Source organism: Euprymna scolopes, chromosome 25, assembly GCF_053919585.1.
Source record: "Euprymna scolopes isolate OS-2025 chromosome 25, ASM5391958v1, whole genome shotgun sequence".
In the NCBI taxonomy this organism is placed as follows: domain Eukaryota; kingdom Metazoa; phylum Mollusca; class Cephalopoda; order Sepiida; family Sepiolidae; genus Euprymna; species Euprymna scolopes.
In genome coordinates this window covers 68,237,670-68,249,404 of record NC_136506.1, presented here as the reverse complement: position 1 = coordinate 68,249,404, position 11,735 = coordinate 68,237,670, and the positions used below count along the sequence as shown (strand labels likewise).

The 11,735-nt window shown below is 35.0% G+C and overlaps 1 protein-coding gene across 1 annotated transcript; it reads left to right on the top strand.

The window, feature by feature from the left end:
- Positions 1-530: 530 nt before the first annotated feature.
- Positions 531-3,663, top strand: LOC145247223 (uncharacterized; the record flags this gene model as incomplete). Its single annotated transcript, XM_080108850.1, has 1 exon — positions 531-3,663. A coding segment is annotated over one exon (1,404 nt), but the record flags the coding sequence as incomplete, so codon positions are not given.
- Positions 3,664-11,735: the final 8,072 nt, after the last annotated feature.

Sequence of the window (11,735 nt, the reverse complement as noted above, 5' to 3'; positions counted from 1 at the left end):
ATATATATATATATATATTAAATCAATTAACTACACGCCCAAATTATCTCATAATTACTTCTGTTACTTCCTTTAAGAACCAATATAGCAAAGTAAATAAATAAATAAGAAAATTAAATAACAATTACAGTTACTAAAATCAAACGACAAATGTAGATATGGAATAGTACTCACTGGAAATAAGTCTATTTGACTCTTGAATTTGTCACACTAGTTACTTCTCTGAGATCTTAATACAACACAAAACAGAAGGAAAGATAATATGCGAACGCACGTATACATAAATAATGAAACAATTATAACTGCACCTACCTGAAACAAGTATAATCATAACTGATAAAGATTGTAATAATTTTTACAAGTGCAAATGCCGATTTACATTTCAGAAATAATTTAACAATCATAAGAACTTGTTCGAATGCGAAGCTGCTGTTTCCGCTTTCTAGCATTATTATTTAAGCCTTTCGCTTTATCTCAAGATACATCGTTGGATAGTGTCGGAGCATGCCGCCTCGCTTAGGAGACTGTGAGAATGCGTGCGACAGTTTGCACATCGGCGCCGCAGGGACGCGGAGCGTCCTGTACAAAAACTGCCAAAACACAAAAAATTGCCAAAACACAAAACACGACAAATTACCAAAACACAAAACACAAAAAACAAAAAACAACAAATTGTCAAAACACAAAACACAACAAATTACCAAAACACAAAACACAAAACACAACAAATTGTCAAAACTAAACACAACAAATTGTCAAAACATAAAACACAACAAATTGTCAGAGCACAAAACACAACAAATTGTCAAAACACAAAACACAACAAATTGTCAAAATACAAAACACAACAAATTGTCAAAACACAAAACACAACAAATTGTCAAAACACAAAACACAACAAATTGTCAAAACACAAAACACAACAAATTGTCAAAACACAAAACACAACAAATTGTCAAAGCACAAAACACAACAAATTGTCAAAACACAAAAAACAACAAATTGTCAAAACACAAAAAACAACAAATTACCAAAACACAAAACACAAAACACAACAAATTGTCAAAACACAAAACACAACAAATTGTCAAAACACAAAACACAACAAATTGTCAAAACACAAAACACAACAAATTGTCAAAACACAAAACACAACAAATTGTCAAAGCACAAAACACAACAAATTGTCAAAACACAAAACACAACAAATTGTCAAAACACAAAACACAACAAATTGTCAAAACACAAAACACAACAAATTGTCAAAGCACAAAACACAACAAATTGTCAAAGCACAAAAAACAACAAATTGTCAAAACACAAAAAACAACAAATTACCAAAACACAAAACACAAAACACAACAAATTGTCAAAACACAAAACACAACAAATTGTCAAAACACAAAACACAACAAATTGTCAAAACACAAAACACAACAAATTGTCAAAGCACAAAACACAACAAATTGTCAAAGCACAAAAAACAACAAATTGCCAAAACACAAAACACAACAAATTGTCAAAGTACAAAAAAACAAAAAATTGCCAAAACACAAAACACAACAAATTACCAAAACACAAAACACAAAACACAAAAAACAAAAAATTGCCAAAACACAAAACACAAAAAATTGCAAAAACACAAAACACGCAAAAAAAATGTCCAAAACATAAAAGACAACAAATTGCCAGAACACAGAAAGGCGTACACAAGTGGGGCACTTGTGTACGTTCTGTTTTTCGGCAATTTTTCTCGGGCCCGCTTAAGTGTTACACATTCTTTCTGGAAGAGTTCAAATCTTGCCGGGAGATCTCCTTTCGGTACTGAAAGAGCTTCTTTATTGTCGTTTTTGATTAACTCATTCCACTATCTCAGTCGGAAAGACACTGGTCTTGTTTATCCGAGGCTTGTGGCGGTGATAAAACACCTGTGAGATGGTAGTCGTTGCGGCACTTCTAAATGTCTTATAGGAAATGGCAATTGGCGTAGCTCTGTTTGCACGTTCTGCCTTTATTATTGTCTTGAAACGAATTCGCGGCGGGGCCATTTCTGACATCCTGTACAGAAATGGCAGGTTGATCGATTTCAGGTTGCCAAGAACCGTTTTACATACCGACGTTAACTTTTGCAGCATAAACGTAAAAACCCCATGTCGCTGCACAGTATTCTCCACACTCTTCAGCACATCCAGGTACACTTTGTTGTTGACTTTCAAGCCGAATTTGAAGATGGCAGGTGGCATGATGTCGCCTTCACTTGAAAACACGCCAAAAACAATAACCCTGGCGGGAAACTTCGTTGAGATGTGCTCTCATGCATTAAACCATCCGGATTTGCATTTTCAGGGTGCTGGCAATGGTCCTATATTGTATATGATAGTAAAGAGCATAAGTTGTATAGCGGCATATTTCCGATCGCGCTCGTTGAACCTTGTGTCACTTTAAGACATGAAAGAAGATTCCTATCGCTCTTGGACTTTGTACACAATTGGTCAACTAGTAGATAGACTGCAACAAAAAAAAACGGTTTTTGTCAAACGGAAATGAAATAATGTTATCTTTTCTAGGGCAATTTTCTCGTTCCGCCTGTATTTTTCTTCTATAACGGACTCAATCCAGGTACTACGACCCAGAGCACTTAGTTTATGTAATATTAAATGTGTCTTTTATAATTTTGGTTATTAGAAACGAAAACAAACCGCTTAACCATCAAATGTAGTGAAAAAGGAAGTAAATAATTTAAAGACAAATGGAGTTGTTAGAAACATACACCAAGAGGATCATTGAGCACTTACAGGCTTATGCTAAATTTAGTGACGCATGTGCTATAAAAGTAAGGCAAATTTAGACATGCTGAGGCAAAACAAATCGCAGATAGCTGAAACGATACTAATTAAAAATGCTGCTCAGAGCACTTCTACATTGACAAAGTTCAAAATCAACGTTACAATCTAGTATCCTATAGTCCTTATCTCATATGTGTCATATTGTAGATTTATTTCATCATAATTTTGCTATTGTGCTACAATCGGAGGGGAAAGGATGGCCCAGAATTTGCTGTATATATCTTCTTTGCTTCTATCCATATAAGGCCACTTTAAGAAGACAAATTTATTCACCTCGTCTGATTGGTTTCGACAATCACTCGGTTAACAATGACAACTTAAATCCCGAGATTTATATGATTCCTCTAAAAATTGTAGAACTCTGATGCTTTTTACTTACATAAAGTGCTTGTCTGACACCCAGATGTTCTATTTACAAGCAGAAACGTTAAACATGTATACATTTATTTTTACTGGCGAGATTTGTGTCACAAACAATTTAAATTCAAGGCAGTAAACTACGTGGAGTTTCTTCAAAGTACACCCACCTGACTCTAAGAGACTTTTCATTTTGCACTGTTGCGTTCCTGTGAACTGCTGAAAGGATTCTTTTTGTGATACTCTTCTGGAAGCTCATTACAATTTCACTAAAATTTTAGTAATATGTTTGAAAAAAAAAAAGCCAAAAGGAGCAAAATCAAAGGAACAAAGAGGTTTTGTCAGTATGGTAATGTTTTATTAATATTTGATCGCTGCTCACCGTGCATGACTTAGTGTTTATAGCTGAACGATCTGAAAAGAAGGATATATAAAAAAAACACTCGAGAATAATGGAACAATCGCAGAAACAGAATATAGTCTAGATACTATGTTACAAGATCATGTAACTCGTGTATCTTTTCACACAACACAAAACACATTTGTTACTTTTTAGGTAGCCTTAGTGTATAGTAGTGTTGGGACGATTAGTCGAAATTGGAATCGGAAATTAGAAAAATCGGAACATTTGGTGGTATTGGAATCAGAAAATTCTCTGCCTATTTTCCGATGCCAACAAACGATTATTTTAATTGTTTCATGTTTTTTTTTTTTGTTGTTCAAGCTTAATTTTCCATTGCTCATATAAATAATAAAATAACATTTTTATCATTTTTAAACTACGAATAACATTAAGATCGATAACAACAATAATGATTGGCCTTCGGGACAAGATCAAAGTGTAGTATCTGTTCTTCAGATGCTGCACTTCCATTTCTTGTTCTTTGTCATTGGAGGAGAAATCCTTCACGATTGAGACAATTTTTATTTTTGTACCTTTTCTCCACGTTAAAAAACGACCCTGGTGTCTAACTCTGTCCCGTGGGGAGGCATTGTAAATAGGAACATTAAGATCGGTCCCCCCTACAGTTGTATTTTTATGTTTCCAAAAATATATTCATATATTACACAACTTTTAGCAGTAATCAGACTTTTTCATCACTCGCCGCCTCTATAGCTCCATAGATAAAGTTTTAAAGGTTTACGAAAAATAGGAATCTGCAATTGTATCGGAATCGGGACAATTTTGGGATCGTCGAATTACTGGTATATATAATGCATTCTACAAACATGTAAGTCGGATTATGTTCTTTAATGAAGAAAAAAATAATGCATTTTATTTTTGACTCATCAACACACACACACACCCACCCACACACACACACCCACACACACACACACACCATATACGCGCGTGCGAGCATTCCGCTCCTGTAAGGAAAAAGTACCTTAACAGTTAAGCACTGTCTATTAAAATAAAAAACGTCGATCATTTGGCTTGCATTAAAGATCGCAACAGTTTAGTCGCTCAATCACTGTAGACCGTTCTTGTACAACGTTTATGTCTTTATAAATGTTTAATTTCACATGAATATCGTTGTGGTTGACGGTAGCTCTGTAGTTTTTTCCTTGCTAATGGAGACAGACAGAGCTTCGTTGCGGAGTTCGAATTCCACGACTAGCGGCAATAATAACTTCCTGTACTGATGATCCCGGAGGAATGAAACACTAGCGTCTTCAGGTATTAAAAATAATTATTTATAATTTCATATATATATATATATATATATATATGTGTGTGTGTGTGTGTGTGTGCATTTATTTAGTCATTTTACAGGAGTATTGTTTTACTTCAAAGTCACCACATATCAAGGCCGAGAGGCAAGTCAAGGATGAGGGTTAAATGTTAGGTAGTTGGTGAGGACCCAATGATAGTCACTATTGGTGGAACTTGGGTAGGACCTAGTTATTTAAGAGGAAGGATCGATAAAAAATTATTTAGATGGGTCTTGAAAAAGACCAAGTTATAGGAAAGGAAAGAAGCTCCACAGTATATTCTTCCACAAACGGACAGTTCTAGGTAAAGAACTAGCTCGGGGAAATTATGTTTAGTTTTAGGCACAGACAGACAGTAAAGAAAATTACTTACGTTTGTTGTTGCTAAACAAGTATTTGTTACAAATGTTTTACAGGTGGGAACCATGGATTGGAGCTCAATCGAGTACCTGCCATGAAAGTAACGGTAGAGTAGAGATAAATTTGCAACCTCTCTTCTGTGAGAAAGAAGCAGCAAGAAAGCGAAAAGGTCCTCCCCCACTAAATTCCGAAGACGGTTTTGAACCTAATCCAGGCATGAGAGGGTACTCTTAGGAGCTACTTCTCAGATGTAGCAGTAGTACTTTAAGATGGGTCGTATTTGACTCTTGTAAACATAAAGGAGAGCATTGAGAGTGAGATACTTTGTGGCGCGTAGAATGATACTGACATTTTTCAGTGATTTTAGCAACGGATTTTTATGTAGGTTTTCCATTTCGGATCGAGAGTGAAGATCAGTCACAGAAGTTTGCCAAAACAATGTCTTTCCTCGAGACGAGAGCCGTTTATTTCTATACGGACCAAGTGTGGATTTGAGTGTTGATGGTGAAAAGATAGAAGCTTTGTTTTGGATGCATTAAAGATAATAACTGATTTTTATCTATTGTACAACACGCTCCAGACCAGTAGTAACATAGCTCTCACAATGGGAGAGACTCAGATTGACAAATAGTATTTGTTTGGTTTCTGTATACCTTTATATAAAGCGCTATTTACGGCCATATTTTAAAAGCATTCAATCTGATGCGGCTTACGGCTTGTAATCTAATGTTCCCTATTTAATTTGTCCTATCTTTTGTTATATTATGAATAAAATAAAAATAATAATAATAATAATAATAATAATAATAATAATAATAATAATAATAATAATAATAATAACATTATATTCTTATTGTAACAAAATCTATTACTTTGTTGGCTTTCTTTGTAATAAACAAAGCAGTAATCACACACACACTCATATATATATATATATATATATATATATATATATATATATATATATATATATATATATATATACTAGCAAAGATACCCGCGCCTTGCGTGGGACTTTGCTGTATTCTCGGGTAACTGCGAAGCAGATACCCGAGCGTACAGCCCCGATCTTTACATTTAACTTTGAGGTTGAATCATGATGAGTTCAGTGGTGTGGGCTGTAGAAATGTATATATACATATGCTTTAAGCTTGATCTTTGACCTTAATCTTAAAAAATGGTGTGCAGCATCCCTAGGTGGAGGATCTTCATCACGCTGGGTTATATCATGATCGGTCTAATGTTGTGGGTTGTAGGAGAGTATGTATACATATGCTATGACTTTGAACTTTACACTTAACCTTGGAAAATAGTGCGCACCATCCCTAGGTGAGGGACCCCCATCATGCCATGTTTGGTCATGATCGGTTCAATGGTTTGGGTTGTAAAAGAGTTTTATACACATACACACACACACACACACACACACGAAGTTACTACTATTACTACTCTCTCTCTCTCTTTATATATATATATATATATATATATATATATATAGAGAGAGAGAGAGAGATGTCTGTATATATATGCATGTATCTGTATATATATGCATGTATCTGTACATATATATATATATATATATATATATATATATATATATATATATATATATATATATATATATATGCGTGTACCTGTGTCCGTATACATAGAGTGAGAGTGAAGAATGGCATATATTCACGTGGATGTGGAAATGGTGGTAGGGCTTCCATTTTGCAGGCATTGTGCCTTTTGTTTGTAATTAGTCCCATTATACAGTCTCACTGGCAACAATGACACCATTTCTTATTCCACAGAAAGGAATGTAATGATACTTAACCAAAAAGTCAAAGTTCTAATATTTGTGTCTGCGCGGAAGAACCGGTGCGAAAGGAAGGGCCAAATATCGATCGTAACCCGCGAAAGAAACTGCGAAGACAGTTGGCGCACTTCAACGTCTTCTTTTAAATTTTGGAATAAAAATATATAAAAGTGCAACGAAATAGATATGATTTTTTTCCTTTTCTTGTCTCAATGGATGCTGTGCTGACAGTGGGAAAGTTTCCAAGTTACAAAATTGTACAGATTCTCCCAAGGGAAAAAATAGACATCGTATATAAAGTAAATATTTTCGAAATTATGGATTAACCGAAACAAACTAGACAAATAGAACTGGATGTATCTATGCATTGACAGACAGATCCAGAGTGTCCCATTTTGGGAAGGTTGTTTTTTTTTCCACTTTAAAAACCGACTTTGTATCTAACTCGTATGGGAGGAGGTCAGTAAAAAGGGAAAAATTAGATATTCGTAAAAAAAATTGGATATTCAAAAAAAAAATATTGGATATTCATAAGTGTTAGGACGATACAAAAGTATAATGCAAAGAGATAGTAACTCTTTACTTCTTTGGGCAAAGTTGCCTTCTCCTTGTCCGTAGTCCTCAACTTTAAATTCTCGCGATTTCTCGCGAGATCGGCGACCGGAAGTAGGTAGTAAATGGAAACACAGTGACTTTCAAAATGGAGAAATAGCATCATTCCCTTTGTTCCTGTTATTATACTTGGACTTCTAACCTTTCATCTATTATGTTCGAATTGTCGTTACGCGCACGCGCGTGTGTGTGTCTTCATAATAAACGTATATCGCCATGTAACAGTGAATGGTTTCTTATTTGTTCCTAAAATACTTCCATTCGTTCATCATGGGCAGCAAACATACCCGCGTGAAGGCTGGGCATCCTGCGGTAAGATATTTTATGTTATATTGCTCCTAAGAAAAATTGGATATTCATAAGAAAAGTTGGATCTTTGTAAGAAAAATTGGATATTCATAAGAAAAGTTGGATCTTTGTAAGAAAAATTGGATATTCATAAGAAAAGTTGGATCTTTGTAAGAAAAATTGGATATTCATAAGAAAAGTTGGATCTTTGTAAGAAAAATTGGATATTCATAAGAAAAGTTGGATCTGTAAGAAAAATTGGATATTCGTACGAAAAATTGGATATTCGTACGAAAAATTGGATATTCGTAAGAAAAATTGGATATGCGTAAAAAGTATACGCATTATGCTATCAAATCGTCATTTAAACGAAATCGTTATTTTTAAAACTTAACAGACCAACAAAGCGCTATTCCAAATCTCAACGTGACATACCAACAGAGATGCTATGCTAAATTTAATTGTGACAGCCCCCCCTCAAGAAAAACACTATTTCAGACTTAATCGTGACACACCAAGATAACGCTATTGCATATTTAAATGCGACAGACCAATGTGTGCATTACTATTTTTACTTTAACATTACAAACAAACAAAAGCATCATTTCACATTTAAGCGTGACAGACCAACGAAAGCATTGTTTTAGATTTTAATCTGACAATAACGAAAGAACTATTTCAGACTTACTAGTGACAGACCAACGAAGGCGTTATTTTAGATTTAAGTGTGACAGACCAGCGGAAGAACATGGCCTGTTATAGATATACATAGAAGAATTTATAAGATGAGTTTATTTAGTTTACACGTTTAGCGCTGACAAAGCTATTTCAAACTTAAGCGTCACAGATCATCAAACGCGTTCGTTTTCAGACTGAAGCTTACTAATCGATCGATAGCGCATTTAATAGAGAAGCTTCGGCTCATCAGAAATACGATGAATCCATTTAATCCAGACACTTAGTAATGTTCTACTACAATTTAAAGCGTGACGGAACAAGGGAACAAGGGTCCGGCAGACATAGCGTCTTATAGAAACGCTTGAACGGATCTAAAAATAAATAGATACGTCTTGGGAGATGAGTAAAACAAGATGTCGTTAATGTTCAGTAATGTTTCACCTGTTTATGCAGACAGCGTGTGTGGATTATGATGCCAATGTGCAAGGCGTGACTAAATTGATGCAGAAACACAGGGACATCGTTATTTATACATCATTAGCGCAGCACGTCTTTACGATTGTCGCACTTTCTCGGTGCAAAACAGAGACCAGGTTATATCATCTAATATATACAATTATCTTGGGGCATTTTGGGAGTTTGTTATCGATAAATCAATGTTTGATTCTGACTCGTTAGTTGCTCTTACTGTTCGACAGGGCTTGTTACTAAGAACAAAAATGGCAGTTTATTCTTTTTCGTTTTGTTCTTTTATTGAAAAGTATCTTTAAAAACAAGGGAGTCAACTCTGACATTATTCATATTGATTGTAAAATAAAATATTTTAAAAATGATTTTATTCGTATTATTTTAATTCTTCAGACTACTGTTATCATCTTGGGTGTTATTTTCACGTTCGGTCGATGTAACCTACGATCTTCTTCTTCGAGGACAAGAATAGGCCGGCAAGCGGTTCAGAGGAAGAAAAAAATGTACATCGTGCGAGTTGGCCATGTGGCAGCGAGAGACTTTGGTAAGTGGTGTCCTGTCGAACTCAGAAATCTTTCTGTCGAACCGCAAGAACCAATTGGCGTAGTGGATAAAGTAATTGATAAATTCAATTGTGAACTTACACTCTGTTGGAGGTTGAAGGCTCAATCATCAGTCATTACCATTTAGCAACGTTTCATTCATAAGCGAATTGCTTTGGACGTCCACACAGTTATGGTTAACGGAAAGAGATCATATATTTATGATGATTAAATAAAAGGGTTCAATTCGAAATGTTGTGCAAATTCCCGAGTTCGACAAGGTAACTGGAAGAAGGTCATGAGCTATATCGACTGAGACATTGTAAAAAGTAACATTGATGATGAGAACAGTAGTTTGAAGAATCTTAATAATACGAATAACTTATCCTCATAAAAAACAGAAGTTATGTTTTTTTATTAAATAAACTTCTTTAAATGAATTCAAAATCGAATTAATTCAGTTTGTATAAGTTTAAAATACAATTCGTCTCCTCGGCAATAAAATATTCCAGGATAACTCAAAATTGTTCAAGGCGGTCATGTTCATACTTGAAAGTCCTGTGTACGTTTTCACCCAGAATTTGACGTAAGACAATAAAGGTTTTGTTTCTTTGTTTCTTCTTGTCTTCTTTCCTTCTTTTAATGCTGTCTACGTCATCGACGTTGTCTGATTAACGTCTCAAGATTGCATTTGACTGCCCGATTTTTGCTCTCCTTATTTTTGTGCTTATATGGGTGTCGATCACGTGACCAAAAGCTTAGGCAGATTGTGTAGTCGCTCACCTGATGACCTAATTTCACTACAGATCGGGTGTACTTTTGGCGTAACGTAAAACCTACATCTGTCTGACAGAAAACAGACAGTGTAAAACACATATGATATTTACAGAAAGTGATATTGTGTCTTTTTTTAGGAAATTATCTTTTCTTTCGCCAACAAACTGTAATATGTTAAGATACATATACAATCAAATATTGGTACGGATTAGAAATGCCAGATCTAATATTATTTAAACTTATTTGCTTGTATAACGTCGATAAAGCATAGTGCGTAATATATGCCCCTGTAACATAGCACATATACGCGCGTGGAGAGATATCAGCAGTAGAGAAGGATAGCTTGCTTACAAAGAGATTAGCAGCAGCAGTAGCTGAAAATATGCAAATTAGAAATTGCGCGCGAAAAGAAAAAAGAAAAAGGAGAAAAATGCACTACGTGTTCAGCAGAAGGAAATTACGCGTTGAAAGAAGTGGACGAGTAAAGTCGAGGACGAGAATAGGCCGGCTATGGTCGGCATGCGGTCGGGGGAAGAAGAAAAGTGTACAACGTGCAAGTTCGACATGTGGCAGTAAGAGACTTTTGTAAGTGGTGTCGAAACGGGAGAGTAACGTCTAATAAAATGCTTTTGTTAAAAAAGAACGTCGATGTCGAGGAAAATGGACGTGTAAAGTCGAGGACGCGAATGACTGGCTGTGACCGGTATGTGGTCGAAGGAAGAAGAAAATTGTACACCGAGTGAGATGGGCGACTGCGACTTTCGAAATAGATACCCCCAACCTCCCTATGTTTAGAACAGCTTTCAGAGTAGACACCCTATTTTGTGAGTGGGGGTGGGGTTGTCGGAAAATTTGTCGGAAATGACACTTTGATAATCGCTGTCAGGATATACTATAAACGAACAAAAAAATTTGCTGGTTGCAGTCGTTTGGCTCGTGCGTACTAATCTGGCGGGCAGGGTATGGTTCAGGGTAATGTATATATATATATATATATATATATATATATATATATATATATATATATATATATATATTCTTTTTTTTTGGTAAAACTGGTGTTTAGGTGGCAAAATACTCTCGAACCCTTCATCACTTAAAAAAAAACTAAATTCCTGGAGGCACCTGTACGTTTCCATGTAAACATGTAAACGGTATTTCAGAAAGTGGCAGTTTTAAATAACCAGAAAAAAACAATATAAACAGACGGTTTGTTTAATTATAAACAATTATTATTTCTTCTTAACAATATATACAGAATTTTGTTTATATTATAAATAATATAAATAG